Here is a 19,764-nt window from a genome sequence, read left to right on the forward strand (position 1 = left end):
AACAATTTTTTAAATGCAGGATAACCACCTGAAGTACTAAATATTGCTTTTTATCCTTGGGTCATGGTATATAGTTCTAGAGTAATTGGATGTTGTAAGCATAAAATAGTATAATATGGACCCAGAGAATAATTAATGAGAAGCAGGAGTTCGTGCATAAAATAACAGTAAAAAAGTTCAGCAGTCCCTCTAGTTAATCGAAACCTTAATGAATTTGAACATCAGTTGGTTTAACCAGATCCAGGATTAAATAACTATGCTGACTCTTTGTCAAATATACACCAGCGCATTAGGGCTGATTTTATGTTTTTCAAATTTTGTTCAAAGAGGTAATTGGGTTAAAAATGTACTGAATATGGCTCTTATCAAATTAACTTCAAATGTCCAACTTGAAAACATAGATTTTGAAACTGTGGTCCAAAATGGCAGCTAAAGGTCAATGAATCAAATTTCCAATTATATTTCCTGGGAGCAGATGGGTGCAATGAAACCTAATGATTGAATTTTAAATGCTTTCATGCACCTTTTATCTGTTGCCCAACATGTTGATTCTACCTTAATGCTCTAACAAGATAATAGGTTTATTACAATTAACCAACTGAAATGATATCTCCATTTTCCAATTATTTATATCATATTACCTGGGGATATTGAATCAGTGCTCCTTTCCTTTCCCACCCTTAGTGCCTTTCCATCACCATCCTACACTTAACACCAAACAAAACCCAAACTCTAATATCATTAAATAACAGATGTGTCCTGGGAGATTTGACATCTCTAGTCAAATGATGAGTGCTTAAAATGAAGCCCAACTTTACTGAGGCTCACTGAGAAACTTGTTAGTTCAAAGGTATTTGTTGAATAAGTTTAACTATAAATTTTCTTTCCTTATGTTATAAACTGATACATTAGTCTATTTCTCTGACCTGCATGGGCTTAATATATAAGGAGGGTTTATCAAGTAGTTTAAAAAAACAGTATGCTCTAGGAGCACCTGGCTGGCTTAGTTGGTAGAGTGTTAGACTCTTGATCTCAGGGTTGTGAGTTCAAGGCCCAAATTGGGCATAGAGTTTACTTTAAATAAATAAATAAATGTTTTATTTATAGGAATGGCAGATGGAGAATTTTATCTCTACTATATCTCAGTAGAGCACATTCTTGTCCCAAGAACAAAAGTAAGGAATTATGAAAATGTTTATTTCATTGCTTTTATATAAAAGAAATTAATGTTATCTCTTAAAGTCTAGATCAAAGAAAATCCAAAATGCTTTTTATTTTAACTAATAAACAAAAGTTTCTCATGTATTAAATGCATTTTAATAATGCTAAAGATAATATTATTTAATCCAACCCTTCTCAAATTCAACTCACCCCGCTATAGCTCCACTATAGGAATCAACTATAGGCATCTGAGGTCTGAATGTACATATATATAGTTAAATATGTTAAATAGCTTAAGGTGATAAACAATACCACGGGCTCATCTATATCTATATCTATCTATCCATCTATCTATATATGTCTGCATTATTTAAAAATATTTACATTAGATGTAAATGTATAACGTTCTTAAGGTATCCCTGTAAAAATATATTTTCTGAATGGATATCACAGAAAAGAGACCAGATGAAAAGAATAAGAAGAAAACAAGTAGAACAAGTCAGCATAAGACACAAATAATAATTCCCTTCCTTTTGCTTCAAACTATGTACTTTGGTCATTTTTAAATATCTAAACAGCGTTTTGAAATTTCTAAACAAATAATACGTTTTCAGATTCTATGGTTTTATGTGAAGACTAATATAAATGCACAAAACCTGGTATATTTGTAGCACATTCACAGCTTTTCCAACATTGTTTAGAAGTCACATTTCCAATAGATTTCTAAGCTGTATCCTTTTAAAAGAAAGCATGTATGATAGGTCAAGGAAAGAACATTCAGAGAAATGAGTAAAATTCAGACAGATTATGGATGATTATAGGCCCAGTTTCTGATCTACTGAGAGGTTATCTGCTCCCAGTACTCAGGCTTTTCTTAGTGACAGGAAAGCAAGACCCATCTGGAGACAGCAGCACCCATTGCTGCTATGCCTTCTTTCCCTAAAATGCCAAGTATTTCATAAATTTATGGATGGGCTCAAACTATAATGCTTGGATAAATGTGGGTATAAATGTCCCCTCTGAGAACTTGCTATTTATTGGTTTATCTTATATAATATTTAACACTATAATCTTTCAGAAAGCCTTTCTCTTATTTTTGAATGTTAACTGATAATAAATCCTAAACTTAAATTTGCATTTCAATGTTCCTTCCTATTATTTTTTCTTTCACTTTGTATCTCAACTATCTGGCAGTGGAGATAATTAAATTTTTAATATGGTTTGAAAGTTCATTATGCTTGGAAACTTTATCAAACCTCCTTATTGTTTGATATGGATTTTGCAGTTAAAGTTTAAAATTCAGATAAATAGTAATTAAGTCCTAGAATAGCTCAAAGGTAGTAAATTATTTCAATTAAGAGCTTTTTAAATTATTTTGTTATTTATTAACTGAATTGATTATGGACTGAACAACCCTGCAGGTTGTAGATGTGTTTTAAATAACAATACTGAAATGGGTAACATACTGCTTATGTAAATGCTTAGCTTATGTTTCCTCAATATGTGCATAAAAATGTCATACCACCTACATGAAATAAATTCTGAAATTTTGAGAAAACTTTTGTAGGTTGGATTACTATTATTATACACATTGATAATTGCCCTTAGTGATATCTTTTTCCCATTATCAGATGGTGAATTGTTGATATGAAAGTGATTAAATCATAAAATTATATATTATTAAATAAAAATAAAAATAATTCCAAAATTACTATTTATGGTTTATCTGTAATTTCATTTCATTAAAAAAGTCCCATAGATAAAATAATCACATTTTTTGGTAATAATTTACTAGAACTGTATGATTCTTAAAACCTTAACAAAGAGACATAACGTTTGAATTCTATGGTTTTAATACTTTATAAAGCGTATTAAGGAATAGGACAAAAGACAAATACTCTTACCAACACCATTTGCTCTTAATATACTGTGTGTATATATAATATACACTTGCACACACATGTGTATATATACATGTGTACATATATATATAAACGAATTCACTGAAAGCTTGATACTCATAATTGTGAACTTTGATCACTTTTTTCCCATGAACTTGTAATAGTATCAATAGAATTGTATAAGAATTTCATTGTAGTTACTAAGAAGGTAACAATTATAAATAAAAATTATCAAAACATGCCACCTTCAAATAAATTGTTTACCAGCATGTTTATATATAAATATTATCTTAGACTTTAACCTCTGTAATTTCTAGGTTTGAATCTAAACTCCAGCTCATATCTGATTGGTGATCATAGGATTACAAAGAATCCATATTTTTAGGTCCTTACTATGTATTAGAAAACATGCTAGGTTCTCCCAATTACAGCGACAAACAAGATGGATCTGGTCTCTGTCCTCCAATATTCAGCTACTTAAGTTGCTAACTGACAAATTAGCTTTGCCGATAGTTATAACATTGATCCAGAGTTTTAAAACTGTTGAGATTTAATAATATTCATTATTTTGTGTGTAGATCAATTTGTTCTTTAAGGGAACAAAGTCTATGTACCACAATCAAAGAAAGAATGAATGGAAATGGGTGTTAAATCTCCTGTCATCCAGTCTCAATATCTTTATCATGGCTTTTTAAAATTCCTATGCATTAAGTAGCCTTAGGATCAAGCATAGAAGAAAAAATACTTGCACTGACTTCTGCTGATTAAATATTATTTTATAGTTCAAAAGACTGCACTTTTCTTTTTTCTTCCAGTCTGTCCTGCTTTCTTAGACACTGCCAAGTGGTCCTACTGCCATGTACTTCAAACTTAACCAGGCAACAGAGGAGTGTGATGGAAAATATTATCTACCCCTTTGCTAAAACGTTACATGTCAACTTTCGCCTAAGGCAAAATTTAATGGTTGACTTGTGGATCTTCATTTCTAGAGATTTACTGTGGAAACACTGACATAACCTTTAACCAGAGCAAACAGAGCCACTCTAATAAGCAGGCAACACCAAACCTAAAAATGTACGAGGAACAGAAAGATCCTGGCAGGAATTAATCTGCCATTTTCACACATCTGCCCGAGGGAGGTATTGTAATTGCAAAAATTTACTCTAAGACTGCTGAGACTCATAGTAATTATGTTTCTTTCTTTTTTTTTTTTTTTAATAGAAATAGCCACAGGTGGTAACAAATTGGGTTTTGAGATGGGGAACTGGGCATGCATTCTAACCCAAATTACTATGTAATTGTCTTGATTATAAAAAAAAAAAATGCAGAAAGTCTATTGCTCAAAATCAGAAAAAAGAAATTCTCCTTAAATATATTTCTTGTCTTTTAGTTTTTAGTTTCTCTCCACTTAGGCATATAGCTTCATTTGTTGGTATTGGCCCATCTGATATCAGGGCCACACCGTAGAATAGGCTTTTGCCAATAACCCTTAGAAATTGCTGTGAATGGGATTTGTGTAATAGGATAATTCACTTATTTCCTGCCTTATTATCATCTAGACATAAGTAGTAGCTTTCCTAGAAGGTCAGGATCTGGAAATGTAGCTAATAATTACTATTATCCGTGTATCTGCCAATGCTAAAAGTGCAAAGTTATAAACTTATTTCAATCTATGTGTTGTGTTAAAATGTTTGTTATTTTTCACACACACACACACACACACACACACACACACACACGTTTTCAATAACGCTTTATCATTCTCTACAGTTAGATTCATGCATTAGCATCAACATATTATCATTGTTTTTTAAAACTGCAAACGTATTCCGGGCATACCATGCCAAGTAAGATTCCAATTGTCAAGTGTGACTCCAAACTTTCTTAATCAGGAAATTCGGATTTAATCAACCAAGATTAAAATTAGACATTAGGCACTGACTTAAAACAAAACAAAACAAAATTCATTAATGTAACAGGAGGTCACACAAGGCTTAAAATAATAATAAAAATAAATCAATCAAGTGTCTTGCCTTGAAATTACATGAGGGTAAGTTTGTATGTAGTCTTTAATTCCATCTTAATGATAATAATAATAAAGATAAATTATTGATTTCTCTTTTATTTTTCTTGACTTATAACGCCCCTTATTTACATTCTTAATGCAGTAAGTTGATTTGGGATGAACTATTTTGAAATAGATGCAAAACTGCAAAAACAAAATAGAAAGCAAGACTTTTGTGTTCCAAGAAGACACCACAATAAATTCACCAATATTTAGAAAATATTCCATTTTTTTTGCTGACAGAACCATGGAAATCAAAGCAAGTTATCTTTAAGGCTGTTTGGAAAGTTTTTATGACAACTCTTTATACAAAGATATGTCATTAAGCAATTATCAGGTCTGAGATGGAAAATAACCCCTTTTGGAACTAACTCTCTTTTTCCCCTCCCCAATACTAAATGGTAATATTTTTTCCTTAGTAATTTTTGCTGAGACTTTAAGTACTTTTTATCTCAGAGATTCTAATTTCTTATTGTCATATTATCTACTGAAATGGAGATATTGGCAAAAAAGCACATATTGTCCACTGTACACTCTGGTAAGAAAATGCTTCTCATGGTAATTATAGGTGAATTTCTTTTATAGATATCAGTTCTGCATATAAGAATTGCTCTGGTGAAGTAGCAAAAATATCTATTGAGTATTCAGTCATAAAAAAATCTCAGTTTACTCTGATAAATTATGCTGTGTGAAAAATAAAATAAACAGCTTTAAGCAAAGTCATTTATACTAGGGTCTATGAATTGAAAAGAAAAGAAATGTATCTTGAAGGTAAAAACTATCATTTTAGGTTTCAAAACTGATGAAAGTGTTCATCCTGCAAATAAATATTGAGGAATTTGTCTAAGACACAGATAGTATAAAATTAGGCAATAGAAATAAGAAAGCTATTTAAGCCACTGTGGTCATTTCTGCCTATAATAAAATACCTGTTGCATTGTCACTTTATAAAAGGAAGCTATTGGAATTTAGGAAATATGTGTATATTTCAACTTGAGTTTTATTGAATTGCATGGCATGAAAATCCTAGGTGTAATTGCAATCCAATCACTGTTCAGAGGGTTTATTAATGATTCAGGCAGAAATACTGTTAAGAGGTATATCAATTGCTCACTTATGCCTAAATTACATTTTTTAAAAGTTACCACCAAAAGAAACTGAAGAAAACATCTCTAAAGAACCATACTTGTTAGAAAGAAATTATTTAGTCACCTTATAAGTTAAATATGTTATTTAAAAAAATATATATGCCACTAAAATAACAATAAAATTTTTCTGAATATAAAGTCATTATCTACATTATGTATTAATATAATTTACAAACATGTAGCCAGTGTCTCTTAAAAACAATATGTATCTACAAAAACAATTATAAAGGTACAGCTTTGAAAACTTGAAATAGAGTTTTAATGTTCTCACTTTCAAATTCTATAAAAGCTGCTTTCACCTGATAAAGAAAGTAAACAAGAATTGTCCTTTATATGCTTCTTTCAATGTGTTCCACTAATTAAAAATCAATCAAAAACACAAGTTTAAAAAATAATAAATATTGTTCAGACAGGGTGGATTCCAGAGCCAAAAAAGCTTACATGATTATATTGAATCTGTACCTTGCCCATTTTGCTTCCAATATAGATATGGTTCTTGAATATATTATTGAGTAGAAATATAAAGAAAATAACATGTCTCTAAATATTTCAAAATGACTAAAACAAAATGCATTTCTAATACCATTAAATTATTTTAATATATTCCATTCCTCTAATCAAACCAAAGTCTATTTATGTAGATTAGTTACATCTAAAGTCTCATTTATCCAACCTGTATTTATCCTTTGATCACAAAGCTTGTTAACTTAAATGGTCTTTTATTGTTATGATTCATTTTCCCATAATTATGCTGTTTAACTGCCTTATTTTTTGAATAAATATATGCAAACGCGCCAATCATATTCAGCACAGTTATGCTAGATGCTCAATGAACTGTAAGAGCCATTTCACTACAATAAAACTGCCTGGAATAGATCCAGGGCAGGGCCTAGAAATACCAGTAATCAGAATGTCACTAAGACCAGAACGGATAGAAGTGTGTCACATGTATATCAATAGATTCTCTCAAACACTGTCTGAAACCAATTTTACAGTCTATCACTGGAAGAACTTTGTGCATACAAGGGAAAGATGCCACCCACACAGCCACAATTTTGCATCTGTATCTTTGTCTTTTTTTTTTTTTTTTTGGCTTTACCTTAAAAATATTGAATTTCTACAGTAGCAAGGAAGCACAGGCAAACTTCTGCTTAGTCACAGCTGGGAATGTTGATGTCATTAAGGACTTCTTTATTATAGATAATTTATTTCAGGAGACCAGAGGACAGCAATATATCACTGTCAAAGCTGGTGGTGAAAGCTATGACTAACCGTAAAATACTGTGTGCCACTGAAGGAAACTCTTGTCACGTCTCCTTTGCTAACATAGGTCGACAATAGATTAGTGTAGGCCTGATGATCTTTTAAAAGTGTATTGTAGGTGGGTGGCAGAAGTCACAGTATCTTCAAATTGATGGGCAAAATGAACTTCATGCCATTCTCTAACAAATATACAGTCATTGGTTAAAGGAATTCAGTACAGGAAAAAAAAAAAAAAAACCTTCCCTAATGACTTTACTAAAATATGACTTTAAGATAATGCCCTGTGGGATTTATTAAACAGAAGTATCACTAAGAGGAATACATTCTGGAGCAATGACTAATATCATAATTAGCAGGTGCATTTGTAAGAATTTACCCACTATTGAGTATATTGCAAGGCTTCTCAGCATAAGGGAGTTAAGTTTTTCTTCCTAACCTGGCTTGAGCACAGTTCTAGAGGCCTCATCTTTTTCCTGAGGTTGTTTTGTCACCAGGATCAAGATGTATATTCTTACAGTATCTCCAGCCATCCCACCATCCTTCCAAAAGAATCAGAAACTTGGATGAAAATTTTTTTCTCTTCATCTACATAAACTCCAGCCAACAGTCCACTGAAGGCCAGTCATTGCTCAACTTCTTCTCTGCTCTAGAATGACTGGCTCTACTTCAAGGCATTTGAAAATGTGTGAAGTTTGAAAACAGCGCAATCATCAAGTTTTACCATATTTTCAGAGAAAAAAGGAAGTTCTTACTTTATCTTTGAAAAGAAGAGCACTGCCTTGGAACTAAACAAGTATAAAATGGGCTAATATCTGTGCTTGAGTATTTATATACATGATATGAAAAATATAAAGAGATAGATGCACGAATACACATACTTTAACTTTGCCAAGAAGTTTTATGATTCACATTTTCATAAATAGAGCCAACTTTCACTGCAATAAATACATATAATCCTTTAATAATTTTAACAAAATATTTTCTTAATTTATAACTTTTATTTTTATAGATATATTTCTATTACATTGTATTACATAAGCAGCACTGATAGTAAAAACTTTGAAGCCTGATAGTGGTAATGAAACATTAGAAAATATAAATATTATATTTGTAAATAGCATTAAATGCTTATCTGTAGATTTTTAAGTTTTTTAAATTTTAAAATATGTGCATTTCTTAATCCTTTAATGAGGTATTTGAGATTATTTTCAGGGAACCAATTTATTTTAACCTCATATATAAATCTATATGCATTGTAAAAAAGTGAATAATATGTAACTTCAACTTCATTAAGCAAAATTTCTGGAAATTATGTTTGTTTGTTTTTTAATTTTTTGAATGTGTTTTGAACAATATGGTCACAGGTGATTGATAATGTTTTAGAACATGGAAATTTTTTCCTGACTAAAAAAATATGTTCAAGCAATTAGGATTGGAATTTTAGGACATGCTTTTCTATGATGTGATAGTTTCCATGATCACATACAGCCTTAAATAAAATGAAGATGAGGAGATTAAAATTCCAAAATCCTCCATTTAGACTTGGATTTGATAATATTTATTGAAATTATACAATTCACTCATAGAACTTAAGTAAAATTATAAACTCACTTATGCGCTCAGAAAATTTTTTAAATTATCCTACTCCTACATTTTTAAAAGACTGATGAATTATCATCTTGGTGAAAGGATGATGAAATATTTTACCTGGCTGGCATTTTGAAAATTTTGTTGAAAACTAAAAACTAATGGATGTAGAGGTTATTACCTCTGAGTAGGTGTATCAACTAATCATAAAAATAAGCTTCTCAGGTTTCTAATTCATATAATTAAAAAATATATACTTTTGTGTTTTCATTTATTGCAAAATAAGGAAATGCATCCAAATTCACATTGGAGCTGAGATTTTCATAGGTGCAAACAAAACTAAGAATAAAAGTAACAATGTATTAAAAATGATGATAATAATTTGAATTTTAAACTCTTCTTCAAAGACACTCAAAACACCTTGAGGTTGATTATCTTTTAATTCAGCTTTATTGTACCTTATTTATACTATTTTTAATATATGGTAAAACAAAAAATGTGCTGTGATTATGTACTCATTTTAAAGCAGAAATTAATCCTTCCATCTTTTAAAAATTAAAAAAAAAGACAAGTGGAGAAGACACTCTTGGAGGCCTGCTATAGGAGACATCCCCTTCCTTAGTTAGCCCATCATTCCCCTTGTAAGTAGAGATTATATAGTGTTTATGAAAATGAGAGAATGTAACTAATCAAAATGTGCTATCTTAGAACAACACTGCAGAAAATTAACCTCAAAATTATATATGAAGAAAGAAAATGTTCACACATTTTATATTTGTTACTGAAATCCTAACATGCTAGAATATGAAGTTTTAAAGTTCAGGATCTTGGGAGCTCATCAGAGTCCCTATCATCAAGAATCTCTTGCGTTAGAGATGTGGGACTAAAGACACACAACGGATAATGTTGCTAGTAAAGATACACTTTTTCTTTCACCTTTTCATTCTAAAATACTGAGTTTATTTTCTATGCTATGCTACTTTAGTCCTCTATGCTGCGATCTCATTTTTATATATTTGGATTGACTGTATTTACCATGCATTTAATTCCTTTTTATTGAAAAGGCCATGCACATATATCAAAAGGATTTTCTCTTCGTAGTATAAAAAGTCTAAAGTCAATCCTAATGTGAATCTTTTGAAATTGAACTATAAAACACCACATGAGAATGTGTTCTTTTTTAAAATTTATTTTAGTAGATCTTATTCTGCTGGCTCAATATATTTTCTTCTATGAGTTCATATTAAAATGACTTGCAGTAATGCTACAAAAAAATCTGAAAACACAGATGTTCAAACAAAACTGGAAATTCTCCCAACAGTGAAGAAGTCCCCAGCCTCTTCTCAGCCAGGCCTTCGTTGAAAACACCTGTTGAGAAGTTACTCCGAGACTGAACAAATATTTCTTGATAAGCCTTGATATGCAGTAACTTGTGACAATTAGTAATGATCTCTACTTGATTTTAGATTCTCATGTTAACATACGAAATAATTCACATGAAAATTACTCCCATGAAAAGTGCTGTTATAAATTTGTATAATTCTCTATTTCTCTGACCTACCACAAAATCTGTGATCCTACTTTTCAATTTCAGTGTTATAGCTTTAAAATGAATAAAATGTTTAATTATAACAATGTATTACGACTCACATTATTGAAGATATTTTAATCACTAGTCTATTATTTAAACACATCGCAGACTGACTTTACGTCATCTGAGAAACTTGAAGAAACCCTGAAATAAAATCTCTTCTCACAAACCACTATTTCTACATACTGATTACATGTGTAACCAGCTTACATGATTATTCTGAATTCACTTAATAAAAATACTCTTATGCTCAAGAAACTAGATTTTAACCTTAAAATTTAGACCCTGTGACTCACACAATATCATTTGATACTTTAAAAAAAATCTTAATTTAAGCTGCAATATGAGTTTTCTACATCCTGAAATTCTTAAATTTCATACCAGTGTATATCAAAACAATGACGAAATATGTTTCACTCCATCAATAGAAATACACTGTGCACCTTCTAAACAGCACAAACATGCTGGAAAATAAAGCTAAAGCAGACTTAGTAGGTGCTAGTCCAAGTGCACTCCATGGATTAAAATACTACTTTCAGAAGTACAAGTGAGATTAGTAGTGTGTTTCCTTAGCAGGCTGTGTTAAATATACACACTAATACATGCACTTCAAAACAAGGTTATGGATACCTGGGCACTTGAATTTAAGCATGTCACTTCAGCACAAAGTGTTTGCAGCATGCTAGTTTAAAGAGAAAGAGGAGAGGAGGGTCACTATAGTTAATTTATTCTGTTCTCAACAATGGGTACTGAGAAGAACCTGATATATATTTAAGAGGAAATTAACGTATTAGGAATTTACAAAGCATTCTTTATAAGACTGCAAAAACTCAGTAGGAAAAAAAAAATAAAGAAGAGGAAGAGGAGTGCCCGTTTTGATCGTTTAAATCAAGGCTATTTCTAGGGCAGGAACAATATGCAACTTGAGTCACCTTGGAAAAAATTTCAAGAACTTAAAACTGAAAGTTTTTCTGTGTTTTTAATGGCATGGATTAAGATTCTAGAAGAAAGGGAATGACAAGGAAGTTTGTCTTGTTTTCTTTTAAAATTTTCTGTCTCTTTCCCTGCACGTGTAAGATTCGCTTTGGCTTAGGTTTCACTGCTGAGAGGAATCATCATCATCATCATCATCATTATCATCATCATCACCATCATCTCCAACACCATCATCCGTTCCTCAAGCAATGAAGAGCTTAAAGCATGGTGTAAATATAATATAGGCACCCTGTCCCTTGAAACCTTTCTGGGTACTTCCGTTCAAATTTGTTCCTCACTAATCTGGCTGAGGAACCAGGCTTGCTGACATTCTACTACTGTACCAACTTCATTCTTACTGGAACCTAAATAAGAATTCAACTGAAAGCACTTGAAATGGAAGATTAAACATTAACTCGTGATATATTTGTAACTGTCGATGGTGAAAATAGAAAGAAGGTATTTAACATATGCATATATATAAAATGACTGCTAAAGATCTATAAATACATACTTCAACATACCTCCCTAAAGAGATTATCATAAATTCCAGTATGCAGTCACAGAAAGACTTTCATAGAAACCACAATATTTTTCAAGGGATATATTTCTTGCTCAGTCTTTTATAGACATCAAAAAAATCATGATTACTGGTATACAGTAGACACCATTAAAAGTGGGATTTAGTATTACAATCGATACTTAAGTATTCAGTAGCATCAAGTAGAAGACTCTGTTTTACAAGGACATTATACTATTATAAGAAAATACGTTTTACTAACTTTTTAGCATTTGCTATCCTTATGTTAGAAAGGATAAGGTTATGAAATTTTACTGTTCATTTTAATAATAAAAACATTACTGAGTCAAGTGTCATTAAAAGGTATTTGCTTTTCAAAGCATAAAATTATGAACCAATTATCTTCATTTGCCCCAAACTAATCTTCCTCCCAAAGTGTCACTTTTAGTTAAACTCAATTTTGAATTTCAAGTAGTGCTCATCCGGAGTAATTTGTAGCAACATGCATTAATAATAAGCAAGAATTAAGTTTTTATGTGACACAACTTAATAGTGGATAAAAGAAGCTAGGGAGTGACTACACAAAGTACAGTCACCAGCTATTGTTAGAATCTATGTCCATGATGGGTCAGTCATCTAGGATTTTTTTTTTTAAATATATCAGTAACTTTGCATTATACTATCTAAAATATATTAAATACCACGTAGACATACTGAAAATACACAGTATACAAACTAAATGCATCCTGAAATTCTTTTTGGTGCATCAAGTGCCTTTACTGCCAACTTTGCCTCCTGTTTTCAACCATATAAAGTGAGTCTGTGACCTTCTGGTGCACTCTTTTCTTTCCTCAATGACTCCAAGAAACAGATCGGGACAAAATAAATATAAACTTTTCTTAGGTAATGGTCATTATCCAGAGCCCACATTCATTCAAACTTTTCAAAGAGCTTCAGAGCATAATTCACATATTAAAAGTTTAAACTATGCTAAGACATCATGCTGCAGTTTCTGCTGTAAAGAATAAATCAGATTCATATTCTTTAAAACGCTTTTTAAAACATAAAACTTACTTTTCTGGTGGAGGACTGAAAACTTAGATTCAGGCTCTGGAATTCTGACTAGTTGCTGTTTTTGTTCTTGAAAAAGTTAACTTCTGAGTATTTGAGTATACATTTCTTTCCTTTTTGGCATCAGGTTTTTTAAACAGAATTAAAAAGCAAATTTAACTAAAATGTTTTCTTTCCTACTCTGGGAATCCTTTGTTATGGAGAGAAATGTAGACCCATGAATAAAACTAATGTAAAATAAACTCCAAATAGTGAACACTGCTAACATTTAAAGCCTACAAAAATAAACTTTAAAATGCAACAAAAGTAAGACATTGCCACCTTCTAGATTTTAGACTATTTACATGGGAGGGGTTATGTATCGAATATGTTGTACACGTGGTGGCAAAAGTGTAAACCATTTCCACTTAAAAATGTTTCCCACTCACTGCTGCTGGCAGTGTGGCTTTGTCCTGCTCCAAAGGTTTCAGGACAGCTCCAAAAACCAGCAATAAAGTCAAGTCCCAGTTAGGCTAAAAGTCTCTTACCTGAATTATGGACATCCGAGTGGCAGGGGTCTCGCTCGCATTAGTCCCTTGTCCGGTGAAGCTCGTGTGGCAGCCCGCGTGCCCCTGAGGAACAGTCAGGTTGTTGGAGGCCGGTTTGAGATACATCACCTCTGACCGGGGCGAGCTAAGGGGCAGGCGGGTCTGGTAGTCGAAGTACATAGGGGAGGTGGCCAGGGAGGGGCTGCTCACCACATTCATGACGTTCATGGCGTTCCTCTCTTCCACCTCGCTCTGCACCAGCATAATATCGTTTTTGTTGATCTTTTTCTTCTTGCCCTTGCCCCCGCCCAGCTGCGGGTGGCTGTACTCGGCGATGCGGCAGTTGTAAGTGCGAATCTCCTTGTTCTCGCGCTTGCACTTGACGGCAATGGTGATCATGGCCGCTAGGAGAATGATGGAGATAGTGCTTAGAGTCACGATGAGCGGCAGCGACATGTCCCAGTGGTGCTGCTCGCCGTTTACCCGGGGAACGCCTTCGGGCAAGGAGCCGCTCACCGAGCGGATGATGAGCTTGGCCACCGCCGACAGGGTGGGCTTCCCGTGGTCTGTCACCTTCACTACCAGCTCCACCACTGGCGTCACGTCCTCCCAGAAGGGGTGCAGCGTGCGGATCTCGCCGCTGGAGGGATCGATTTCAAACAGGTGGTCGTCGTTTCCGTCTACGATCTCGTAGGTGAGGCGCCCACTCTCGCCGAAGTCACTGTCTAGGGCGCGTACGGTGCTCACCAGGTAGCCCAGGCCAGCGTTGCGCGGGACCTGCAGCTCGGCTGTGTCGTTCTGCAGCGTGGGCAGCACGATCACCGGCGCGTTGTCATTCACGTCTAGCACTGTCACCCTCACAGTCGCGTTGCTTTCCAAGTGCGCGGGCGCCCCCGAGTCCTTAGCAAGCACCTTGAACTCGAAAGCCTTGGTCTGCTCGTAGTTAAAGGAGCGCAGGGCGTAGATGGCCCCGTTGGTGGGGTTCACAGACACATAGGTGTAGATGGACACGTCGCCGATGTGCGAGGGCAGGATGGAGTAGGACACTGTGCCGTTTTGGCCCAGGTCGGGATCCTGGGCAAGCACGGAGCCCAGATACTCTCCTGGGATGTTGTTTTCGTGCACCTGCAGCACATAGAGTCCCTTGGTGAAACGAGGAGGGTTGTCGTTCTCGTCCAGAATCTTGACAGCGAACGACTTGGTGGAGTTGAGAGGAGGCGAGCCCCCGTCCCGAGCCACGATTGTCACGTTGTACTCGTCCTGGGTCTCGCGGTCCAGCGGGCGGTCAGTCACCACCGTGTAGAAGTTGTCATAGTTCTCCTCAAGCTTGAAAGGCACAGAACCTCCGGGACCGCCCAGGCCGCCGCCGCCGCCGGTCCCCCCTCCGCCCAGCACCCTGCATTGCAGCTGCCCGTTCTTGCCCGAGTCCCGGTCAGTGACCCGCACTAGGGCTATGACGGTGCCGGGCGGGGCGGCCTCGCTCAGCGCCCCCTGGCGCACGGAGACGAAACCGATGGACGGCGCGTTGTCGTTGCGGTCGATGAGCTTGACAGTGACCTTGCAGTGGGCCGGGATGGGGTTGGGCCCCAAGTCTCGGGCCTGTACGTCGATCTCCAGCATCCCATTCTCCTCATAGTCCAGGTTGCCCTTGACACGAATCAGGCCGGTCTTGGGGTCGATGGAGAAGAGCTCCCGTACGCGGTCAGGCACATAGCTGCTGAAGGAATAGAGTACTTCACCATTGGGACCCTCGTCGGCGTCGGTGGCGTTCAGATCAATGACCACGGTGCCCAGTGGGGCATTCTCTGGCAGCTCCACCAGGTAGGAGGGCGCCTCGAAGACCGGGCTGTTGTCGTTAGAGTCTATCACCTTCACGTTGATTTGCACAGTGGCGGATCGCGGCGGCTCGCCGCCGTCTAGGGCGGTCAGTACAAGCGTGTGGTGGTTCTGCTGCTCGCGGTCCAGCGCCTTCTGGATTACCAGCTCTGGGAACTTGGTGCCGTCGCCGCGGGACTTGACGTCCAGAGCGAAGAGCCCGTGGTCGTCGCGCGTCAGCAGATAGGTGCGGAGCCCATTCTCGCCGGCGTCCGGGTCATGTGCACTGGTGAGAGGGAAGCGGGTGCCAGGCGCTGCGTTCTCCGAGATGTCCATCTCAATCTGGTCCGAGGGGAAGGAGGGGGCATTGTCGTTGATGTCCTGGATCTCCACCTTGATCATGCAGATTTCCTTGTCGTTGGCGAACACCTCGAGGGACAGCTGGCACTTGGCGTTGTGGCGGCACAGGGACTCACGGTCGATGCGCTGCTTGGTGTAGAGGAGCCCGCTGTCCGCGTCCACGTCCAGCAGGTGTGGCGCTGAGTTCTCCAGCACCCGGTAGCTACCCGACTTGCTTCGCCCGCCGCCGCCACCGCCGCCGCGCTCTGCGGGCGGAAGCCCCGGCTGCAGTCGAGCATCCTTGCCGATGTTGCCGATCACCGTGCCGGCCCCTTGTTCCTCCGGCACCGAGTAGTTGAGGTTTTTGAGGGTCAGGGCAGGGGCCCATAGGAGGAAACAGCAACAGATGGAAAGGTACATCCCAGACCGGTGGGGTGGGGGCAGGAGCAGCCGGACTGGAGGGGCGAGCGAGTGGGAGCGCGCCAGCCTGGGGCTCGGGCGCAGCGTGCGCGCGCGACACGAGCCACAAGTCTGTGGGTTCTTCCTTCCCTCGGCTCCTGGGCTGCGGCACCCGGCGGTCTCCTTATTCCGCTCAAGTTCCCCGAACCTGTTGATCTACAGCATCCGCACTGGGCGAGAAGCGGCGGCGCAGCGAAGCTGCAGGGGCACGGAGCAAGGCGGCGGCTCCCTGCGGCTGGGGGCGAGCCCGGGGCTTTGTCTCTTCCGCCGGGACTAGGGGCGACTCAAAGTTGAGCGATGAGGCCAGCGATAAGATGGAAATCGCGTCTAGAAGCGGGTGGTGAAGAATCGGTAGATTTTCCTGGCTCCCGCTAGGGCGCTGCAAATCCACTCCCGCGGTAGCCACCGGAATACTCTTCACATCGGGTGGGGGAGGGAGCGGGGAGGTGTGTCTTGAGGCAGATGGGAAAGTGGAATCCTTACTTGTTTCCCGTCTCCTGTGATGAAATTGATGGGGACGAGGAGCAGCGGAGAGAGAATCCGATATATTTTGAAGCTTCGCCGGAGCCCGGTGAAATGTCTGCTGGCTTCGCGGGCTGTTCGGTTTTCAGGCAGTGTTTTGCTGCATTTAGAGATCTAATCTTGCATTGCTGGCTGAGGCAGAGGCGGCCGCGGACTGCATCTCCTAGCCAAGCGTATTTTTTTTTTTCCTCTCTCTCCTTTCCGAGCAGTCAAAGGGAGGGGAGGAAATGCAGCGCAAAGAACTAGTGTCCCGATTTGTAGTTTCCTCCCTCCACCAGGCTCCTCCCTCTCTTCCTCGGAAAAGGCTCTCCCCCGAAGTCAGGAAAGCCACAGCCAGATCAGCGTTTGCGGCGTGAGTCTATTGGGGAGGGGGGGGGGCGTATATAGCTCTCTCCGCCTCTGTTCGTAGAACACACACTCTGTGTGATTTCTCTGTGCCAAGCCAGTAGCCGCCGCTACCATCCCCTTCTCTCCGCGAGAGCAAGGACTTCTCTCGATGCAGTTTAATTCCAGTTTGCTTTTCTTCCCAGGCGAAAGGAAATCAACAGGCAACTCATGGTTGGATGTGCAGATCTAAAGGGGGGAGGGGAGGCGGGATAAAAAGGAAGGGGGAGCCACCCTCCCCGTCCTCGCACACACACTCTCCCTGTCTCTCGCTAGAAGGGAAACAGTCTCTGCATTCACAGGGCTGGGCTGTCAAGTGCCTCTCTTTTCTTTCTATTCAGCATCTCCTTCCAATGGCCCTGCCTCCCAGTCCTCTTCATCTAGAAAGGAAAACCTTGGCGAGGAATAAAAGTGGTGAATATCTGAAGCGAATAAAGTGCGGGTTTTTTTGTTTGTTTCCCTCCCCCCCTCCCGTCAATTTTTTTTTTTTTTTTTTTTTTTTTTTTTAATAGTAGGAGTGGGCTGGATGAAAGAAACACATCAAGGTTTGGCGTGATGCATTCTGCAGTCTCGTTCTCACACAGTCTCTCTGGGCGACTCGAGGGCAGGGGTGAGGAGCTGCGGCCGCGGCGGTCCAGCCAGGGGCGCCCACCCCACCCCCGAGAGCGACCTCCGAGGGGATGTTAGGCACAGGTCTGTCTACACATTATTTCGGGTTCTCGAGGCGCCTCGACATACGGGAATGACACATCCAGAAATGCAGGTGTTCCGATCTGCCCGATGAGTCAGAAGCAGTGGAACGAATCGAATTCACTCTCGCCTCATGGTCCTCCCTTCACAGACATTAGTTGCGGCTTCTTCCTAACGCTTTCTCTCTGACTCACTCTATAGAAAGAAAAGCCAGATTCATGTCTTGGAGGAAAAGAAAAAGCGAGAGGAAAGGGAGGGTGGGAAGAAGGTGTAGCTGAATCCAGCAGCACTTTTACTCTACCTCTTTCTGCCGGGGTCCGAGGGTCTGGAAAACAAGGCGTCTGTTTTGCTAGGTGTATTTATTTTTTAATTTATTTGTTTAAGAAAAAAAAAAAAACACCTTTCCTTTTGACGAGGCGTGAGGAACCCCCAAATCTTTCAGAGTCTTGAAAAAAAAAAAAAAAGAAAAGAAAAAGAAAAAAAAAATCAGGATTCCAGTGACTGTTCACAGCTTAGCCCCGCATCATAGTTCATGATTTTCCTCTCAATGTTCTCTATTCACAAAGTCCAGCACCGGTGTGCATAGTTAATTGTGCAGTCCGTTGTGGAGGTTTTTTTTTTTTTTTTTTTCCTCCTTTTCTGTCACGGGTGGTCGCTTTTAATCTGGTGCCTGTCAGGATCAGCTCATAGCCTGCGAAAGACGTGCGGATTTCAAAGCAAATAAATCCATCTCCGCAAGCAAAGCATCGGAGGAAATGAAAGGTGAAAATTCAACAGTTGGAGTAGCGTCTCCCCAGCCGCCCTCCGCCGTTGCCGCATCCGCCGGGCTCGCAGTCCCAGCTCTCTCCCCAGCGCCTCTTGCTGACTGACTCTATTCACCTCACGCCGCCGCTTAAACATTGATACTGATTCCCTGCCAGCCAATCCGAGTGAGGAACAAGGCCCTGCCTCCCCGGCCCACATCCAATAGGAGGCGGCAAAGAGACTGGCGGGGGCGGAGCCAGGAGCCCCAGCTCTTCAGAGTCATTGATTAGATCAGTTAGATGGGAGACCAGCTCGGCTAGCGAAGGCCCGCGCTCCGCCTTGACGGCGGCGCCTAGGGCCTTGTCGCCGGGTCTCCCGAGTCTTTAACTAATGGGAGAAGCTTCTCCACCGTCTCCCTCCAGAAAAAGGAGAATGAAAAGGAAAAAAAAAGTTTGATAGCGATTTATTATTATTTTTTTCTCCATGTATACAGGAACCTGAATCGCAGCGTGCTTGCAGAATAAGGTAGCTGCGGTCTTCCCGATGGGTTCTGTACACACACACACACACACACACACACACACACACAGGCACCAAACAAGAGAAGAGCAGATCTTCTGGCTGCTGTGGATCTGTCTGAATGTGGTGCAGAGGGATGTGTGTGTGTGTGTGTGTGTGTGTGTGTGTGTATTCGCGCGCGTGGAGAGAGAGAGAGAGAGAGAGAGAGTGTATATGTGTGTGTGTGTGTGTGTGTGTGTGTGTGTGTGTGTTTCTGGGGGGATGTAATGTGTATTTCAGCGAGTGCATGTGAATGCGAGGGCGCTCGCGCGCCCGCTTCAGCCGGAGCTGGTGCAAACATACCCCGAGCAACAGCAATCAATATGTAACTTTCTTTATCCTCGGAGAAAAATCAGCTGTCCCCAGGCACCCATGCAAGGAAAGTCACTTGATTATGAAAGTGTTTCAGAAGAAAAGCAGAAGCCCAGTGAAAGAGAGGCCGTG

At 39.0% G+C, this 19,764-nt stretch overlaps 1 protein-coding gene across 5 annotated transcripts in view; it reads right to left on the reverse strand.

Annotated features, from left to right (window-relative positions):
* PCDH17 (protocadherin 17) overlaps window positions 1–18,899 on the reverse strand; it is a 98,522-nt gene extending 79,623 nt beyond the window's left edge. For 3 of the 5 annotated variants that reach the window (XM_032314419.1, XM_032314418.1, XM_032314422.1), the window contains exon 1: window positions 13,810–18,899. In XM_032314419.1, the coding sequence (XP_032170310.1) occupies window positions 13,810–16,383 (2,574 nt within the window). In that variant the 5' untranslated portion in view covers window positions 16,384–18,899. The remainder of the gene's footprint in view (window positions 1–13,809) is intronic. The other 2 variants (XM_032314421.1, XM_032314420.1) reach the window with 2 other exon arrangements.
* Window positions 18,900–19,764: the final 865 nt, after the last annotated feature.

This window comes from Mustela erminea, chromosome 15 (assembly GCF_009829155.1).
Source record: "Mustela erminea isolate mMusErm1 chromosome 15, mMusErm1.Pri, whole genome shotgun sequence".
NCBI classification, from domain to species: domain Eukaryota; kingdom Metazoa; phylum Chordata; class Mammalia; order Carnivora; family Mustelidae; genus Mustela; species Mustela erminea.